Source organism: Oreochromis niloticus, linkage group LG3 (genome assembly GCF_001858045.2).
Source record: "Oreochromis niloticus isolate F11D_XX linkage group LG3, O_niloticus_UMD_NMBU, whole genome shotgun sequence".
Lineage (NCBI taxonomy): Eukaryota > Metazoa > Chordata > Actinopteri > Cichliformes > Cichlidae > Oreochromis > Oreochromis niloticus.
Genome location: NC_031967.2, coordinates 25,408,162 through 25,429,827, shown reverse-complemented (window position 1 = coordinate 25,429,827; position 21,666 = coordinate 25,408,162). Strand labels below are relative to the sequence as shown.

The following is a 21,666-nucleotide window of genomic DNA, read 5'->3' as shown; positions in this document are numbered from 1 at the left end:
AGATGAGGTTTGTCTGAACCACTCATATTCTAAGTCAGCAGATTCCTTCACAACACAGGTCAGTGTCACACTGCCCCCTGCTGGTATGGTTGTGCTGTCTGCTGTCAGAGTGGCCTTATCATGTACTGTAAGTTGGACTTACAACAAATGAGAATGAAGAAAAAAGGGGAAATTTATTTTATGGCTTTTTCAGTCATACAGGTACATCACATTTCTATGGACACTTTGGAGGGAATTGAATCTGTGCTTCCATATTAGTATTTAAAATGGTTGGTCTCAATAGAGATGTCCTCCAAAGTAAATGTGATTATATTTCAGAACTCACCAGTTTGATGAATGATGACTGGATCACTTTCTGTTTGGGATGAATTTGTGTCTCTTCTCCATCCTCTGCAGATGTACGTGCCTCCTTCAGACACAGAGATCGCTCTGCCTGATTCATCAGTTTTTATGGACTTTTCTTCAGATGAGGTTTGTCTGAACCACTCATATTCCAAGTCAGCAGATTCCTTCACATCACAGGTCAGTGTCACACTGCCCCCTGCTGGTATGGTTGTGCTGTCTGCTGTCAGTGTAGCCTTGTCATGGTCTGTAAGTTAGAAATACAAAAAAACAAATCCCCCCAGAACAAGAGAACTATTGTCACTGCAGGTTTAATGAGAATTTTAAAAAGGCCATAATGTTTTACCAGATTTGTAGTTCTGCATCTGTTCACCACCACAGTCGATTGTAAATCAAATAATGTGACTGAAGTGCAGACTTTCAGTTTTCAGTCAATGAGTTTTACCAAAAAAAATCTATAAATTGTTTAAGAATAACAGCCATTTCTATCCATTTCTGCGGGGAAAAACCTGTTCTAAGCTCGATATTTTTAGCACCTGATGGCTCTTTTTAGCTTCTCGTTTGTAAACACTCTGCATACTATTTCACGTGATTCAGTTTATTTTGAAAAATCTCAACAGGATCTTGAGCTTTATTGTGAAAGGTTTATGTGGAAAATAAACAAGCGGACGACAGAACCACGCAATGGTTTAACCATCGTTGTTGCGAACGTCAACGCATAAAAACAGTCGCTTGCCCGTCCGTAGTGTGGTTATAATAAATATAAGAGAAAGAGAGAAATTCTACAGTGACCATCAAAACAATGAAAAAATATTGCCGTAAACAGTTTATTTTGCGACACCACGAAACAAACAATAGCGTAATATGCAATGATAGACGTTTTCATATCGTCATCCGATATATATCGTTATATCGAACAGCCCTATATCCTTGTGTTGCTGACCACTCGACCACACTCACTCGCCTCAGCTCTCGCTCCTGCGTCCTGCCTGTAACCCAAATCTATTCTAACTCAACCTGTTCTTTACTTCCCTCACATCAGAAAGACTCTGAGAGAGCTGGAGGCTCTCCACCCGTGGATAATCAGCACCCACATTTATCACAGTCACCTGTTTGTCTCAGCTACTCGTATCTGTGGAAATAAACTCCTGATCATTTTGTAAGCTCTTGTGTGTGTTCTGTGTCTAAGTTTTGGTTCGGCCATGACAAAAATATAAACGTGAAGTTTAATTTAGAGTGATACTGCCATGGGTTGCTGTGCAGCAGGCACGTTAGGACCCAATATGCAGGATGTGGAAGCAGAACTAAACTCAAAACAGCTTTACTGATGAAACTTCACATAAAAACAGAAAACCCAGAGAGGGCTGAGTGCAAAAAAACTCAGATTCTAACCAAGAAATAAAGAACAAACAGGGAAAACAACTATGAGGAAGCTCACGACAAAGGCTGAAGTACACACATGTAGTGTAGTGGCGAATTTCTGTCCCAAGCTTTGAAAAAAGAATTCTTCCACTTCTTAATGTGAGCTGTCCAGATTTATTTCTGACTCGTACATACAAACAAACGATGTCACAGTCAAAAAACGATTTGCTGCTTCAGCGCACATTTCCATTGCCGTCCTGGCTCATTCTAACCTGCTACCACACATGCGCTGTAATGTTTTCTTACCCGACACATTAAACACGCAGCATATATTCTCTAACAACATATTATACAAAATCAAACATGTAACATAATAACTGAAACAGTATCAAAAATATTTCTCTATAGATTGGCTCTAACATGTAGTAATCAGGGAACTAAATCGGGGAGACAAGACAGAGGGAAGAAACACCTGAAAACAAGGACACAGGACAAGGGACTGTCAAAATAAGACAGGAAGCATAAACACTGAAGCAGAGACTAAGACACAAACTTGACCCAGACAAAAGCTAAACAAACATAAAGACAAGTCTGACTAAGCACAGGAGATCTAACAGAAACACAGACTAGACTCAGTGAACACAGGAGGATGGGAAACAACCGTGAATAATAAATAAAAATGATAACTATACACACAGAATAAGAATGAAAACATAATCTAAGAAAAAGTTTAATATTAGAAAAACTAAAAACTGAAAAACTACAACAAACCAAGTGAAACAGAGAATATCAAACAGATGCTGAGAGTCCAAAACTGAAAACGCTTGGTCCAAAATCCAGGATCATGACAGATACAGATCGATACTGTTCAGATTTTATAAACAGGAAGAAAAGAAAAAAAAAGCAAAATCTTACCTTCAGCATCACCATAGTAGAGTGTACTGAGCCCTAAAATCAAGATTGAAACATCATCAAACTCATTAAAAAAGGTGAATTTTCAGTTCATGTTGATCCTCAAATCATTTTCTGAGCTCATAAACTATAAACTTTAAATGTAAAACAGCAGCGTATCCCACACAATGTTAAAATGAGCCAAGTCAGCACCAATCACATTCTTAGACAAACCTTTTCACCTCCTCATGATATTTAAATAGTTTCTTTAATCAGTAACATGCAAACAGAGAAAGTCAGTGATGTACTTACAGAATAACTCCAGCATACAGAGCAAAGAGCGCCTCATCCTCACATCCAGCTCTGCTGCTTTAACTGTTTTACTTTGTACTAAAAATTAAGCAGAAGAAAGAGATGCTGTTATTTATATAAATAAGAGTGTGACTTCTTCTTCTGACTCTTTGTGCTTCCTTCCTTTTCACACTAAGCTCAAACAGCAGTTGTAGCTTCGACTGCAGCAGTTCCTGTATATTCAGAACAGATTAGCTTGTTTCTTGTGTTGTTCCATTTTTGTTTTGTATTCAAACCTGATCTGTTACTAAACCCAAAGTTGTTCTGACTTGAAGGAACTGAACCACAACCCTTCTGATAATTAGAAGATTCTAGCCGCTCTGCCTCCTCAGCTACAGACATCCTAATGGCTCCAGCACTGTTACATTCATTAAAGTTTATTTATTTTTAAAGTTGACGTTTAACTTTGGTTTTAGGTCCTGTAGCAACAGTAACTTGAGTGAATGATGCACACTGAGCAGTTTTACAAAGCACAGCAACAACCATGCATTGCTTTATTGTGTTAAACAGTTTTCTTAGACTGAATTTCCTGTTCCCCGTTTACACATAAAGAGGTGTGCTAGCTGCCACATACTCACTAGAGCTAATGTGTGAGCAGACAATGAATTCACTTTGGCCATGTCCACACTAAGGCTACGTCCACACTGCAGGCGAAAGCACATCAAATCCGATTTTTCTGACCCTATGCGACCCATATCCGATCATGGTATGACAGTGTGAACGGCACAAATCCGATATTTTCAAATCCGATCTGGGTCACTTTCGTATGTGGTACTGAATCCGATACATATCCGATGTTTTAGAAAGCGACTGCTGTTTGAACGGTCAAGTCGCATTAAATCCGTCTTTTACATCACTGACACAAGACAGACGCCAATTATCAGCGCCGGAGAAGCGCCCGATAGGACATCGCGAACGATTTCTTGCCATCCGGTGAAACTGTTAGGAAGACCACGTTGGAGAAATGTGAACATTTTATTTTTACTGTATTTTCTGCAGATTCTGACAGAAATCTGCAACTATCCTTTGAAGCACCGCTCCTCTAAAACAGCAAAAAGGATCATTATTAGGTTATTTGCATTATTATGTAAATAACAAAATAACTTAAAGCAAAAATTTGGAAACATAAAGTCCGAAGTCTTTATATTAAGGGCAATCAGTCAAACAATATTGTTTGCTCTGGGTCTAAACAGACCGAGTTGTGTGTGACATCTTCTTTTGCGCATGCGGGCCGCTTTGAGCGTTCACACTAGAGAGCGTTTGATGTCGCATTTTATGTGTAGTGTGAACAAGCAGACAAAAAAATCAGATTTGATCAAAAAATCGGAATTGAGCATTAAGACCTGCAGTGTGAACGTAGCCCAAGGCTACGTCCACAGTAGCCCGGATGAATTTGAAAACGGCGTATACGTCTGAAAACGCTCCGCGTCCACACTATTGTTTTCAGTCGTTTTCACAGAATTGTTCATCCACATGGAATCGGCTGAAAACGCTTACGTTCCAGTACTGCGCATGCGTGAAAAGCAAGACATTTCGACCCGCCTCATTTCTGTCAGCCGCTTATTTACTTTCCGGCTCTTTGAAACGTCGTGGCAAAATATCGAGGAAAAGCACAGAGTTTTTTAAATGGGCTAACAATGAGGTGGAGCTGTTGCTGCGAGTAACACAAAAGTACAAAGTTGCAAAAGCGAGTGAGAATTAAAGAATTTAAACAAAAGCTATCACACTGCGCCGCGAAAACGACATTTTCAAATGTATCCGCTTTGGAGAGCGTTTTCAAAAAGCTCCGTTTTCCTTGACCATCTCATTGTGGATGGAACACCAAAACGGAGGGAAAAAGATGCATTTTCAAACCAAAACGTATTAGTGTGGACATGGCCTGATACGTTTTCGTTTAAAAACCATCTTTTTCTCTCACTTTTGGCCTTCCGTCCACACTGAGACGGTCAAGGAAAACGCAGCTTTTTGAAAACGCTCCCCAAAGCGGACACATTTGAAAACGCCGTTTTCGCGGCGCTGTGTGGACTGCGTAAACTGAGACTTTTTAAAACGATGACGCGTTTTAGTCATATAATGCAGTCATGTGACCGATTAAACTAAGCTAGCGGAGGGCATTATACAGCAGTTGTTTTGTTTGCTCTCAGTTTTGACAGCCCTATTAAAGATTAATATCAGTTTGTACATGCTCCAGATAGCTTTTCTTCAAATTCTTTAATTCTCACTCGCTTTTGCAACTTTGTACTTTTGTGTTATTCGCAGCAACAACTCCACCTCATTGTCAGTCCATTTTAAAAACTCGGTGCTTTTCCTCGACATTTTGACACAACGTTTCAAAGAGCTAGAAAGTAAATAAACAGCAGACAGAAATAACGCACGTCAAATCGTCTTATGTTTCACGCATGCGCAATACAGGAACGTAAGCTTTTCGATTGTTTCAGTGTGGATGAACAACTGTTCGGAAACGCTTAAAAACGATAGTGTGGATGCGGATCGTTTTTAGACAAAAACGCCGTTTTCAAACTTATCCGGGTTAGTGTAGACATAGCCTCTGATACCAAAAGTAGTCACTTGTCTGCTTTTACACACATATAAACATGAGTGATATCCCATTCTTAAACCATAGGGTTTAATATGATGTTGGCCTCAGCTCTTCATCTGCACTTCAAGGTCAGATGAACGATGCCAATCTTCACATTTTGTACAGACAAGACAGATCGTTTGAAACAGGACATCTATGTCCACTGTGAACGACCATCTTTGAACAGAGAGGATGGCTTATGACACCAACCATCTGCCACCTACAATCTAGTTTTGAGATCCCTTTCCAGATGCCTTAATGCCCAGGGCTGATGGTGGAATTGAACTCAGGACCTTCTTGCTGTGAGGCATCAGTGCTAACCACCGTGCGGCCCGTATGTACACATATATGACATACATATATGTTTCATATTACATATTTAGCAAGATGCTTTGAACATAATAACTGAGTGAGAAAAGAGGAAGTGGATAATCAATAACAATTCATCAATAACAACCAGCAAAGACAAAAAACTGAGTTTTTAAAACTTTGCATCTTGCTCTCTCTGCTGCCAGCTGTCAGAGATAAAACATGTTTTCTGGAAGGCAACACACATATTTAGCTTAAATTGTTCTTCCTCATTTTAGTTCTGCAGCATAAGAAATAAATAGTTAAGTCATCATTGTGTTACTAAAGAGAGCTCGGCAGCTCAGTGATGACTCACAGTGACAGATATAACACCTCTGTGAAAGCCAGCAGGCAAACATTATTTTACCATCACATTGTATCGAAACAAACACAGAATCTCTTTTAGCTTTGCCACACATGCTTCACACCACTGATGCTGACAAACATGTTATCTTCATACATGTTTTACAAATAAACTATTCTGAGTTACCACCTTGTCAGCTCCAGTAATTCCCAAAGTGTGGGCCAGGGCCCCCTGGTGGGCTATGAAGGTAACACAGGTGGGCTGAAATGCAGTTTGAAAATACAAGTATCACAAGTTTGGTGAAACAGAGCTGATTCCACTTTCAAATGTTGTGCTTCTAGGACCAGAAGAGAAAACAGAATAGAACAGGAAAGTTTTATCATCTAAAGCTTAAAATGAGACAAACTTCACACTAGTCTAGCCTTCAAAAGTTCAATCAGAGCAAATATGCAAATATTCACGAAACATTTTTTTAATGAACTTCATGATGACAGAACCCAACCAAGCCCAGGAACCACATAAACCTCTACTTAGTTGGCAGCAATGGATACTGATCAGTGGCAGATTTTCCAAATGGATGTCAACAGGTGGAACTCACAGAGCAGCAGATGACTGAATTTCTGCAGTCTCTGCCATCAGCACAGGTGGAACAGAAACGTTTATTTTTTTTACACATTTCCCTGTTTCAAAGAGCCATGAAATCCTGGAATGTAAAGACTGACACAATTGTAAGCCTTATGAACCCCCAAATGCTCTGATTGTGGGATGTCTTCAAAACCTTGTGATGAAATCTGCTTGGCACAACCACAGTAAGCTGTATCAGAAAGAAAATAAAGCAAACCAAAAATAAATAAATAAATATTGGGGTTTTTTGTTTTTTTTTAAGTACTTAGATGAGGAAGCCAGTTTTTTGGTTGCTAGTTCACTGTGAGAAATGCCTGGAAGCAAGTCAGGTGTAGATACAGCCCTATTCTCTGGTCCACCTCGCTCGACAGAAGCTTTAAGTGCCTCCCTTGTGTAATGACACATGGTGGGTTAACTTCAAGAATACATTTAAGCTGATGCATCACTGCCCCAGAGCTAAACAGGTGAAACAGCTGCCAGCAAAAATCAGCACCAGACCAGTTTTTGCTTTTTGCCACATGTTCATAATGTGAGAATCATCTCACCTTCTGCATCAGCATCAGCTGAACCTGTGTGATGTTTTGTTATTAGACTAATGTGCTAATCACAGTTTGACCATAATGAACACCAACTTTGAACCTGAGGAGCGCATGTCACCCTAGATCGAAGGTTGATCACTTTTGTAATCATATGATCAGATCTGCAGCCCTATGTTCAAGAAGCTGAGATGATCGCCACCTGGTGGTGAGTTGGATCAGGATTCTGAAGGAGGCTGGGGACCTGACTGCATCATGTTCTTCTTCTCCATTAGTGAGGCAGCTGCACAGAGCTGCTGCTGCAAGGTTGTTGGCGCCTGTCGTGGTGGTATTCCAGATGTTAGACTTAAGAGGTAAAGACAGCCATCAAGTTAAAGATGTCAAACTCTCAGGATTTATTAGCTTGTGGGACCTCGGAGGAGGCTGACAGGTACAGGCAGGCCAAGCACAGTGCAACCCTGGCAGCAGCTGAAACTAAAACTCAGGTGTGGTAGGAGAGTAAAAAGTTTATAGTGCATCTGGAGCACTGCTGATGTCAACTGAGGATATTGTAAGCAGTAGAAGGAATACTTCAAAGATCTGATTGAAAAGCCTTCCATAGAGGATTCAGTCTGGGGATGAGTGGGCTCCATTAATAGGAGTGAGGTCGGTGATGTAGTGAACTTATTAACAGCACCTATTAACATTCACAGGGTAGATGTGATACTTTAAGATGTGGAACTTAAAAATACCAAAAACCAAGTGCAAACGTTTTGAAAAGCCTGTTTTGTGGTGACAGTTGAAGGCAGCTGTATGAAGGCAGTGTGAGAAATTTATTTTCATGGTTTCACAGCATGTCAGGTTTTTTCCTGTAGTTTAGCTTGTGTCATCACTGCAGTGACACCATTTTTAATCTGTTGTCACACACTGTCATCATACTAAAATGTACCAATGATAATTATTACTGTTATTCAGGTACAGGGAGCACATATAAAGATGTGTCTGCACACAGAGAACAAAGTGAAATTCCCACTATGACCTTTGAATTCCCTGTTAATTCTCTGCTATGAGCTGATAACATAAAACAGCACATCTGTAACACAGAAGACTTCAGGCTGAAACCACAGGCTGCATTTCCTCTTTTCTAGGTGGTCACAAACCACGAGGCCTTTCAGTGGATAAAAAAAAGCCTCTGGGAGGATAGAAAGTAACCACCAACAGTCATTTAGACACATGTGGGTGTAAAAAGAGATACAAAGACTAGAGCAGCTTAAAGGGACGACAGTAAAGGCATACAGAGCAGTAGTTAATAAAATTCTATTTATTTACAGTAAAATCCTGTATTTTAAAGCCAACTAAAAGATGAACTCTTCCCAAATAAAACAATAAAAACAAGCCAGGCAATTAAAGATAAAATCACACAGAGCAAACTAGCAGTGCAAGAGTGTACTCTGCATATGGTGACAACGGCCTTAAAATAAATCACAATAAAGATATACTCTGTCGTCTATCAGTTGTAAATCACCTGTTACTGGGTCTGGCTCCTCCTCCAGGTCTGACACTGGTTCCAAAGAAACAGCTCCACGGCCTCCTGCCACGGCTTCCTTTATGTCCTCTTTGCTCGAAGTTTAAGTTTACCTCACTGCCTTCGTTGGGAGGATGACGTTAGGAAGTAACAAAAATACTTTTCAAAATAAAAGCATACAAGCAAAATACATATGCTACATAAGTGTACTAACTAACACAGAGTGTGATACTAAAATTATTTCCACCAAGTGACAACAGCACTGAAGGCTGCTCAGAAGAAATAATTCATCGTCTTTCACTTTTAAGGCTCATCACACTTTGTTTTTTATAGACAGTTTTATTGTATGTATTTATTGCAACATGCCATGGCAAATAATAGACTCTGAAGTCAATGTCTTCAACTTTTATCTTAAAATATTTAACATCCAGCCAAGCAGATGAAGTCATAAAAAATTACTCCCTCTGTTGGCAACCAACTCCAAACACAACCCAGTGATTATATTTTGTACTAAAGTACTACACAAAACATCCTTAAACAATGACTTGATGTATTTTTGATAATAAATACTTGCAATAAATAACTTAAATTATTGTAGTAACACATCAGGTAGCAAACAAGCTGAACACAGAAGGACTAAATGAGCAAATCACAAATCAACAATCAGGAAAACAGCTGCTTATGAAATTCCCACTGTGCTCTTTGAATTCCTTGTTTCCTCTCTGCTGTGTGAAGTTTGCTGAAAACAAAAAACCTGCTGAACAGAAGATTTGTGGCTCAACCCAAAGGCACAGCCAGGAATCATGAGAGTTTTCAGTTTCCTCTGATAAAAAGGCAAAAAGCAGAATAGACAGTTTGTTACAGACGTGTAAGGACGACAGACCGCTCAGAAGAACAAAGAAGTTGTTCTCTATCGTCATGTTTCCAGTTTTGTGTGATATTACTTTTCAAACAGTCACACCACTGTAGCCTGTACTACTCTACAGGTTTAAAATACACCCATCAAAAAATATACACAATTCTTGTTTTCTTCAGACTAGGGCTGCCACAAACGATTATTTTGATAATCGACTAATCAGATCGTGCATCCATTGGACGTAAAATGTACAGCTTATTGCACCAGCATGCATCTGCTCTTATATAACTATCATTAGCTTACAGCTTCAAGTGTTTAAGATATGTGCTAACTAAAAATAAATACAAGATGATAGTTTATTAAACTTTAATGAAATGTGCAGATTGTCTCAGTAAAGTTTAATAATAAACTCGGCCATATTGTCGGAGCGCTTTTGCCAATATGTGATGTCTTGATAAACCGAGCAGATATTTGAAGATATTTGAGCTACATTCTCGCCTGAAAATATCTTAAAAGTTTATTTTGTGACCCAGAAAGAGTAATATTAAAACTAACTAGCTGCCACTATTGTTGGAAACTGGAATTGGCTTGGCTGCGCTATGAATTCTGGGATAGGTTGGGCCACGAAGGATACACCCGACTCATCCTTCAAATCTGGGGAAATGAAGGACGCATTTGGAGGAGTCTTCGAATTTGGGGTGTAACGTCGCTGTAACGTAATCGGCCTACAAATGTGGCCTCCGAAGGATGCAGCCCCTGAATTTGGACCCCTGAATTCTTCTTCTTCGGGGTTTATCAGTAGCTGACATCCTTGTACATGCAGTGCTGCCATCTTCTTCCAACTTCCTTCACTCTTCTCTTTACCTTTAACACTAATAGTACAATCTTTTTCAGTACAGAATATAAATTTAAATCATTAAAGTGATTTATTTTTAAAAAAGTGAAAGCCTGATATGGTGACAGTTGTAGATAACATGGTTAGTCTAAGTGACCGAGGGTGGAGACAAGTTCCTGACCCGAATGAATTTCTCAGTCCACCCCGGAGTGAAAAGCTTTATTATGATGCATAAATACTGCACTGCTCTCAGTGGTTTCACATATTTCAAATGAAACTCAGTAAAAACGTTTTCTACTGTGCCCATTTGTATGTTCTTCATGGTGGAGATGAGAGGAGCTGCTGGGTGTTCTTCATTCATATATTAAGTTTCATTTATGAGTGTTTCAGATGCTTCCTCTGCAGCTGTAGATGCTTCCTCTAGAAGTGGTTTATCAGGCCTTGTTATTTTCAACACCTATTAACTTAACATGTTCAAAGGCTTCATTATGTCTGTGCATGTAAAGACATTTCTCGTTGGGACCCAGATGTATGACTCCAAAAACTGAATTGTAGAACTGAAATTGAATGGTGAGACGTGAAACTGAAAGCATTCAACAGCAAAATTTAGGATGGAATACAATTTCAAATTAAATTAATTAATTTTAAAAATATAAAAATTCAGTTTCAATTTAGTGACGATTATTTTCAAACCAATACACTGGATGTCAAATTAGGCTAATTCAAATTCAGTTTTAGAAGCTTTTATTCAATTTAAGCAATTCAGATTCAATCTGAGTATTTCAGATTCAAATTTAACTTCTTCAAATTCATTTTCTAATGGCACAAAGTTCTGCCCATACATGTGTCTCTTTATGGATTCATTTGATTTATAAACATAAATCAGACCTTCTAATTCTGTAGCTTGCTACGCTATCTGCTACGCTATCTTGCACCATGTGGAGAAACTTACAAAAAAAACTGTTGACTTCTTTATTTTATGTTAAACGCAATGGGACAGGTACAGGTAAATGACACACCATCAGTTTGAATGTTATTTATTCATTTAGTTCATTTGGCGGGGACATACTTCTAACTATAAATGGTAAATGGCCTGTATTTGTATAGCACTTTACTAGTCCCTAAGGACCCCAAAGCGCTTTACACATCCAGTCATCCATTCACACACACATTCACAAACTGGTGATGGCAAGCTACATTGTAGCCACAGCCACCCTGGGGCGCACTGACAGAAATAAATAAGAATAAATGCATGAAATGAATAAAAATGTTTAAAATAAAGCAAAAAACAAACAAACAAACAAACAAACAAACAAACAAACAAAAAAGAAAAGAAAACAAAAAAGAAAAGAAAACAAGACATACTTGCATTCAAATCCGTACAGTACTGATCAGATGATTTTTATATAATGTAGATTTTTGAACAAATACAGTAAAAGTATGTGTTGGTGCTCACACCAGTACTTCCTAATGTAACACTGCTGACTTTAACTCGAGCTATCAGCTTCTAAAGATCACATATTTCACACTTTGATCTCACTGATATTGAAACAGGAAACATTCAGTTAAGTTTTATATAAAGAAAGCTTTAAGAATGAATATAAAAAAAACTGCTGACTATATAGAGCATAGATTTCAAATAGGAATATGATTTATGCTATAAGAGAGTACTAACTCTATATGATATTATAATTTAATATTGTAACTGCACATAAAGCTGAGCATGTCTGATATTTGGGGAGCAGAGGAGCAAGAGTGGCTTCATAAAAAGCTTCTTCTTGGCTTTGCTGCTACAGCTCTCCTCACTGACCTGTAAGACAAGCACAAAAAGACAAAGTGATTTCCAACATGTAAAGATATTATGAGCTGAAGACATTTAATAATGTGAAGAATAAATCAGCCTGCATGGCAGCAGAATTACTGAGAGAGCTTCCTGATGTGACTTCAGAATAAACTGCTGCATCAGCTGCAGGACTTGATTTTCCTGTGAATGAAGAGAAGATCATTGAAAACAATAATATCATTAACCAGGAGGAAACTGGATGTCTCCACTAATGCAAAGATAATTGAATATGATAGATTTTATTAACCAACTAATGAATACATAAATATAAATATTAATATAAACAGATTTACATTGTAAGAGCAGATAAACATGTTGAACAATATTCAGTGGAGATGATGGCAGACTTTGCTCACCTTTGTTTTTCTTGGCTTTTTCTTTTTTGGGCTGTTTGACCTCAGCATACATCAGACTGTCCTCTAAAAGAGACGTCAGAGCTCAGGACACATTTGTTCAGCACAGATATGATGACAAGAACATTACTACAGAGTAAAAACATGAGAGAAACTATTTAGTTTTGGGACATATAGATGGACAATACCATACTGTACAATAACAATATCATTCTGTATATGAAGCAGACAAACTTACACTAAACTCTGAACGGCCCTCGATGTGTATAAGATTCAACTCTGCTGATGTGCAGTGGTCGTATGTAGTAGCTAAGCTTGGTAAGTGAATAACTAAACTCCATGTTGACCTATAATTACCTGCAATATAATGATGTGATGACACATTCAAGTACAAACACTGAATGAGACTGTTGTGACTGTACCTGCAGCTCCCGTCTTCACCTCAGAGTAAACAGCACTCTGCTCTGGTTTATGATGCTTCCCTGTTAAGATGATCAGATTAATGAAAATAATTAAAACATCTGAAAGAGTTTTAAAACTTTCCAGATTTTTTTCTACACTGAGTGTTTTGTGTACTCACTCTTCTTTCCAAAGTTTTGAAGTGTAATAACAGAGTATGTGACGTCTCGGGGTTCATCTGCACCTGAAACATAAACATGTTTGTAAACACATCACTTGCAGTTAGTCTCCTCAAATCAAAAGCTTCTTGCATCTCTAGCTGCTCTGAGCTTTTCTAAATATGAACTGTACCAGTTCCAGTGTCTTCCTCTTGTGTGATGGATTCATAGAGGTTAGCATCACCTTCATGAAAAGAAACCAGAGTCAGAGTTTCATTTTAATGTCATCAGTCAAAGAAACAGTTTCATTAGTTGTGTTTAAGTCAAATCCAGGACTATCAGATATTTTCAGAGCATGAACCCATCATGGTGTTACTGTTTGTGTTGTTCTGATATGAAACAATAACATTTGTGGATTCTTTCAGTCGAGTTAAAGAAACAATCAGGTTGTAAAATCCTGTTTGTTTCTGATCTTTTGTGCATGTAGTCAGTTGGTTATTTGGATGTTTGTCCAACTGGATTTTGATAAATGTTCTTGGAAAAGCTGCTGAGCACAAACTGAACCTAAGAAATGTTCCTGTTAATGGAGACTGAATGAAAAGTCAATATTAATAATGATAATAAAGATCGGTTTAAGTGCTGACCAGGATGAAGAGAGTTGTATTCATGAGTTTCATTCTGGTTGACTCCATGATTAGTGGAGGAGCCCGGACTGTGACTCTCAGACTGGATCCACCTAAAACATGAAATAAACACAATAAACTCAAAAGTAACTGATGTTTGTTTAAAATAATAATAAAAAGTATTTTACCAACCTGGTGAAGCAGGAATCTGTGAAAGAGACAAATGTTATTACTCATGTTTGTGATGTAAATTGTTCGATCAGAATACACATATATGTGTAAATAATTAAAGTCTATGTAGTAAATAAACTCTCTCATACAGAATGAAAAGAAGAGGCTCTTACACTTGGACTGTCTGCAGCGATACAACAAGAGCAGGAGAATAATAATGAGAGAGACTCCACAAACCAGTCCAACCATCAACCACACAGGAGATGAAGAGCTGTCAGCTCCTGATACAGTTACTGTGACAAATAACAATAAAGTTGAATTATATTTCATATTTCATGACAATTTCATAAAAGGTCTCGGAAAACAGAGCCAGTTGACTTCAAGCCTTAAAACAAAAATCATTTACAAAAATCCATCAACTGTTTTGATCCTGCTCACCTTTAACTGACATCCAGCTCTGTGCTGACTCTCTTCCTGAGTACTGACACTTGTAGAAACCTTCATCAGACTTTGACACTGCAGAGATCTTCAGCTCCCCTCGGGGATCATTTTGAATAAGTTTGTCATTGTGATAGAAAAACACATTGGAAAGTATTTTTTGTGTTCTCAAACTGCAGCTCAGACTAACAGAAGCTCCCTCAGTCACAGGATGAACAGGACTCACCAGGATAGGACCATTACCATCATCTGTGACACAATCACACACAATTGTTTCAGTCACATCAGCTGGTGCACACTTTTAGAAAAAGCTGACAAACAATAATAAGAACAGATTGTACAAATATTTTCATCATGAAGATCTGATCTTGTATTTTTAAAAACTGTGTGTTTTATTTTTCCCACATAAATTACTTCACATACAGCAAAGCTGGGACAAATGTTCATGTGCTGTTTAAATCATTCAAATCCAAGAAGTAAATGTATAATAACATACTCTGTACAGTGATGTTGACTGCACTGCTGAACTCTCCTGATCCAGACTCACACCAGTACACTGCAGTATCTGACTTTGATGTGTTGATGTTACATGTGGATCCAGTCATTCTCCTACAGTCAGAGTACAGTCGGCCGTCCTCAGAGAACTTCCTCACTCTCCACTCAGTGAAGTTTCCCTCACAGGTCAGTGAGACAGAGTCAGAGGTGAAGTGTTGCACTCTGTCAGGACTCACTGTGAGAGACGCTGCTGAATGAACATCTGGAAACAACATGCAGTGAAGAGACAAAGCTCACAGATGTTAGGATTCAAAATATCACAGTGGAAATATACGTTTGACTTTTGTGTGGTTCACAGGAGTCCTGCTAGTTATGCAGCCAGATTTACAGACTTTCAAATCATCAACATGAAGATTAAAATTCCTCAAACTGACCTGCAGACCAGACAAACTTTGGTTGACTGTGATCAGTGTGATACTCTGGGTCTCCTCTTCCAGCTCTGCACACATATCCTGCTGTGTGTGTCTGTCCATGAATGATGTAGGAGTCCTGTGCAGTCCCACTGCCATCAGGTAGCAGCTCATAACTGGAGGATTTCTCTGATAGATCAGGAACAGCTTTATACCAGTAGAAGCTCCATCCTGCAGACGGATGTTCAACCTCACAGTTCAGAGTTACTGAGGCTCCAGGACTCAGCCATGATGGAGACACAGTGAGGACAGGACGGGGTTTATCTGTTCAACAAAGATTTTCTCTCAATGTTTCGTCTCTTAACTCTGAATTCAATGTCACTAAAATGTTGACTCACAAATATTTATGATGAACTTTAAGAGTGAGACTATCTAAACATGTCAAATATCTCAACATGTACTAATAAAAACACATTTTTACAAACTGTTTCTATTTCCAGGTTAAATGAACTATGACTCTACTTACTGTCAGAAACTGTCAGTGTGACTGAATCACTCCACTCTGTTGTTTTATGCTGTGAACTTTTCATTCTGCCCTTACAGCGATAGTTTCCACTGTTGGATGATGAAGCAGATCTAATCCTGTATTCATTTTGATTTGGAGCTTTTATCCTGCTGTTTGTTTCCCACTCATAATCCCACTCAGTGTCTCCTCCATGGATCTCACATCTGACAGTGATCGTCTCTCCTCTGTATATCTCAGACCAGTTTGGATACAGAGTCACAACAGGCCTGTTTGAGGCTGTTACTGTTCAAGAAAGTACAATAAAAACACATGAATGTCAAAAATGTTAATGCCTTTTGTTCTTCATCTTCCTCCTTAATCAGGAGTTTATCTGATTTTATGTTAAACTGACCAGTTTTCCCAATCCTGACTGACTGGCTGTCCTCTGTGTAGTAAACTGGGTTTCCTCTTCCTCCTCTGCACCTGTAGAGTCCTTCCTGTGAGACACTGATTTGTCCATTTGAGTGGAAAACTGCATCTTGTGTGGTCAGGGCTTCAGAGGATTTCTCATCTCTGTACCAGTAGTATTTCCATCCAGATGATGATGATGGGTTCACAGAGCAGGTCAGGGTCACACTGCCCCCTACTGGAACAGCTGTGTTATCAGCTCTCAGTTTGGCCTTTGGTTTATCTGCAGTTCAGTTTAGAAAAAGAACAAAAGTCAATGACTGAATCAAACCAGTTGAAATAACTTGGTGGAAATATGTAAATAATAAATATCACATAACTTTAATGGTGAAGCTACAACAAACTGTACAACTATCACACAAATACAACACTAATCTTTCAGATTTAATTTGCTGCATTTCTAAGTTAAAAACACACATGAGGAACAATCAGTGGATTTAATGTTTCTTAGTGGATGTGGTGGAGCAGCTGAGACAGAGTCAGCATTTGTTCTGCATTTCATCTTTCATGTATTAGAGCTGCACAGCAGAGAAGTTACTCTCATATGTTTTGTTCTCTTCACTGTGAATAAAAAGCTGCTGTTCAGGTTTTTGTTGTTGGAATAAAAACTAAACATTTTACTGACCAACATGAAAGACAGTTATAAAGCTGTAAGAAAGAAGAAGTGCTTTTTCCTTATTTAGATACTCTGGATGAAGATCTTACATGATACAGTCAGTGTGATGATATCACTCCACTCTGAGAAGAAATAGTCCCTTCTGCCCCGGCAGCTGTATCCTCCACTGTCAGACTCAGTAGCTCTGATGATTCTGTATTCATTGGATGTTGGAGGTGTGTTTAACTTGGCTGCTCTCCATTCATACGTCCACTGAGCTCCTTCACCTCCCTGAATCTCACATCTGACAGTGACTGTCTCACCGCTGTATATCTGAGTCCAGGATGGCTGCAGGGTCACAGTGGGCTTACTGGGAACTGTTCACAGGAAAATATCCAGTTAGAGACAAATAGAAACATAAAGGTCAAAAATAAGGTTGAGAAATGTCTTCCATTTGTCGATTTCACACCTCTCCAATGAACGGAAAACTCAAGAATTTCCCCATTTAAGGGTTAATAAACTTGCAGTTGTTGAATAAAGTTGTTAGCACAAAACACATTATGACCTCTTACTCTGGCAGAAATAAAATAATTAATCTCACAAGTCTCCATAACTGTGACGTCACTGCTGTCCTCTGTGTAGTAAACTGGATCTCCTCTCCCTCCTCTGCAGTGGTACAGACCTCCTTGTGAGACACTAATAACTCTGTTTGCTTCATTTCCTCTCATGAGCTGAGCTTTAGAAGAGACTGAATCACGTCTGAACCAGTCAAACTTCCAGCCAGCAGAGCCCTCCACAGAGCAGCTCAGTGTCACACTGCCCCCTGCTGGTATGACTGAACTTTGTGCTGTCAGTGTGGCTCTGGGTTTACTTGCTGTTGTAGTTACAGGAAAGACAAACATCAGACTGTCAGTTGCTTCGGGAAAAACTTTGTTATATAACAAATAAAGATTGAAACATAAAAACTTAGTAGTCATTTAAAAAAATACAATTTATATATTTTTTTTTAATTCAATAAGTGCTTAATAGGTCTCAACCCTGGATGATGGGTTAAGAAGATAGATGGAGTTCAATAATAGATCTCAGGTTTCTCAGGTAGGTCGGTCCCTGATCTCAGTGTGATCATCACACTTGTTACAAACAGGCACCAACAGCACAAGAAAAAAAAATTTCTTCAAATCAAATTTGATGAGAATCAACAACTGGCAGCAGCACACATGAGGACAGCACAGGTATCTGAGCTAACTGTTAGCCAGCTTGATCACATAAATATATATGCATAAAGATGCATAACCAGTGGACAGTCAGCAGCATTTATCAGTCACCATAATTTACACAGATGTTTTTCATACTGTATGCTATCCCCGACTCCAACCAGGGCTGTGATGTGATAACAGAACTCTTCTCTGTTGATGATCAGCTTTTTCTTTTTTCAGCATCTGTATTTTCCATCGTCAGACAGCAGCTCTGCTCATTCTGTATTTATAGATCATGTTTGTTCAACAACTTCAAATAAATTATAAAAACAAAATAACTGTGTCATAATTCAGAGCTGCAGTGGTGGAAACTACACATGTGAAGGTACTGAGGAAACAGAAATAATTACATCTATGTTTTACATTTTTTATGATTTTCCACGATTTTGTTACAAAACTAAAACAAAGAACAATATGACTGAATGAAATGTGTCAAACTTACACGATACAGTCAGTGTGATGATGTCACTGCACACTGAAAGACTCATGGTGCAGCAGCTGTATCCTCCACTGTCAGACTCAGTAGCTCTGCTGATTCTGTATTCAGATGTTGATGGTCTGATTAACTCGTCTTCTCTCCATACAAACACTGACTGACTTCCTTCACATCTGACAGTGACTGTCTCACTGCTGTATATCTGAGGCCAGGATGGTTCGAGGATCACGGTGGGCTTATTGGGAACTGTTCACATAAACACATCAAGTTAGAGATTGATGGAAGCATAAAGTCATTTTGAAGCTGTCCTGATTTTTATTGCTGCTGTTAAGAGTCAAAAGATTTACTGCATCCTGGTGACATTTGAACTTGAAAATAATAAGATGTTTTCATGAAACAAATTAAAGCAGTTAATTAATATTATGAGTAAAACAACAGAGTGACTGCACAGAGCTGAACTGTTAGTGTGACCTTGTTACTTCCTGTGTGTTTAAAAAATATTAAAACAAGAAAAAATCTGATAGAAATATGAATTTGTAATCAGACAAATTGAAACTGCAGGATTTAATTGTTAATAAACTGATTTAAATCTTAAATAAAATGATGCACAAACAGAGAGAAAAGCTGCGAATTAAAACAGAGCATGAAATATCAAATATCAGAGCAAAATTATTCATATTTGATAAATGTGAAGAAAGGAAAAAGAAACATTTCTCACCTTCAGCATTAACATAGAAGAGAGTACCGAGCACTAAAGTAAAGATTAAACATCATCAGGATCAAACTGGCAGAAAACTAAAGTGTTTTTTAAAGATTAATTTTCACATGACACAGTTACTGCTCATCACAATATTTCTATGCAAATAAACTATAATCTAGTAACACATTAGAAAAAACATGATTATATGAACTTTACACAGTGGCAGTGAGTCAAGTGCAACAAGCAGCGGTGTATCCAACACGATACTCCAGACTAAACTGAACCAAGGAACCAGCCAACATTTGTCTGTAACTATCAGAAACATCACAAATATGCTTTGTTCAAACTCTCAGATAAACACTTCAAACCAGTGATACACTCTAATTCTCACACATGAGAAACACTTTCATTAATCAGTGCCATTCAAACAATGTCACAAATGTACTTACACAATAAGCCCGTCATGCAGAGCAAAGAGTGCCCCATCCTCACATCCAGCCCTGCTGCACTCTGATCCTCAGCTGATCTCAAACACTTTGACTTTACATCAATAATAAAAAGAGAAGCTGCATTTAATACAGATAAGACCAGAGTGTTTCTTCTGACTGTGGCCTCTCTGTGCTTCCTTTCCTTTTATACAAACCTCAAACAGCTCCTGTAGCTTTGACCACAGCAGTTGTGTGACGTGTTCACATTTCCTGTCCACTGCAAACATGCAGGCTTGCTTCTTGTGTTTTCTTCTTACCTTCTGTTGTTTCAGGTCAGGTGACATATTTTACCAGCTCATAATTATGTTTTATTCTCAGAGACTTTTATGTGATGTGTGCAGTGTGCTGTGGATCATCATAATGTTGGAATATTTTATCTTCAGTCATCTTATCAGCCAATGTTTGTGAACATCCACAGACATTTATTGTGTCATACATGAATGCTGTCTTCCCAAAATGTATTGTTCTCAGTTTCAGGCCACCACACTCACTCACTCTCCAGGATTATGCACAGACAATGATCTCAAAATATTTAATTTGGTTTCATCTGCTCCCAATATCATATCAAATATCACTCATTTGAAGGTGCCAGTGTTCACATTTTGAACAGACAAGACTGATGGTTTGAAAGAGGAGTGAAAGAGGCCATCTATGTCCACTGTGAATGACCATCATTGACCACAGGTGGTGGATTATGGCATCAGCTGTCAGTCACCTACAATGCAGTTGTGAGATCTCTTCCCAGGCAAATCAACCCAAACTAGCATCTTTCCTCAGATCACCTCAATAGGTCACATGATGGGGTAAGGCAAGCTCTCACTGCATTCTCACCCCAAATCTCCGGCGATAATTTATGAATAAAAGAGATAATAATAATACTAATAAACTTTATTTATAAAGCACACTTAAAAACAAAGGGAATACCAAGGTGCTTAACAGGTAAACATAGAGAACAAAAGAAAGGTAAAAAGTAATAGAACCAAAGCAAGTACTATGTATGCAAGCGATTTACTGTCACTGATACATAGGAGAAGCAGCAGATACATATCAAACAAGGAATTAAAATAACCATAAAAGTACATAATATAAAATCATAAGTCAAATATTAACTAAAAGGAAAGGCAAGTTGAATAAGTGGGTCTTTAGTCGTGATTTAAACAATGTAATAGAATCAGAGGTGCGGATAGCAAGAGGGAGGTTATTCCACAGTACCGGGGCAGCCAGAGCAAACGCACAGTCAACCCGAGACTTCAGCCGAGATCTAGGTTGCACCAGAAGTAGTTGAGTAGCAGAGTTCACTAAGATAACTCGGCGCTAACTTATTAATAGTTTTAAGAGTAAGCAGCAATATTTTAAATTACAGTACTTAATGGGCAGCCAGTGCAAGCCAGCTAGAACAAGAGTAATAAAGGAGAATTTCCTGGTACCAGTCAGGAGGTGGGCCACCAAATTGCAGTCTAAGTAGAAGAGAAGAGTGAAGACCGAAGTACAGGGAATTGTAATAATCCAACCTGGAAATCACAGAAGCGCGAATAAGCTTCTCCAGGTCCTCATGCGGAACATAATGCCTAGCCTTAGAGATAAGGCGCAGTTGGTGGAAGCTAGATCTCCCTACAGCAGACACTTGCTTTTCAAGTTTAAGCGAGCTATCCAGAAATACACCCAAGTTAATGACATAATCACAGGAGGAGCTAGCAAACGGACCCAAAGCAGCACAAAGTTGGACACGAGGGATATTACTGTCGAACACCACGATCTCATTCAGATTTTCCCAGAAGTGGGAAAGTCTGAATTACC

General features: G+C 38.6%; 2 protein-coding genes across 7 annotated transcripts in view; both read right to left on the bottom strand.

Annotated features, from left to right (window-relative positions):
• LOC109194483 (titin) overlaps positions 1–21,666 on the bottom strand; it is a 722,900-nt gene that overhangs the window by 496,950 nt on the left and 204,284 nt on the right. The gene's annotated exons all lie outside the window — the stretch shown is intronic.
• Positions 1–21,666, bottom strand: part of LOC102081169 (uncharacterized) — a 151,558-nt gene that overhangs the window by 23,200 nt on the left and 106,692 nt on the right. Inside the window, exons 1-10 of one of the 6 annotated variants that reach the window (XM_025905695.1) lie at positions 14,517–14,545; positions 14,252–14,371; positions 14,100–14,115; positions 13,929–14,020; positions 13,478–13,528; positions 13,308–13,370; positions 13,150–13,209; positions 12,731–12,793; positions 12,453–12,515; positions 12,018–12,341 (exon numbers count right to left, since the gene is read on the bottom strand). The exons of 1 other annotated variant lie outside the window; for it this stretch is intronic. In XM_025905695.1, the coding sequence (XP_025761480.1) occupies positions 12,334–12,341; positions 12,453–12,515; positions 12,731–12,793; positions 13,150–13,209; positions 13,308–13,370; positions 13,478–13,528; positions 13,929–14,020; positions 14,100–14,115; positions 14,252–14,371; positions 14,517–14,529 (549 nt within the window). In that variant the 5' untranslated portion in view covers positions 14,530–14,545 and the 3' untranslated portion in view covers positions 12,018–12,333. 4 more of the 6 variants (XM_025905693.1, XM_025905692.1, XM_025905691.1 and 1 more) reach the window with 4 other exon arrangements.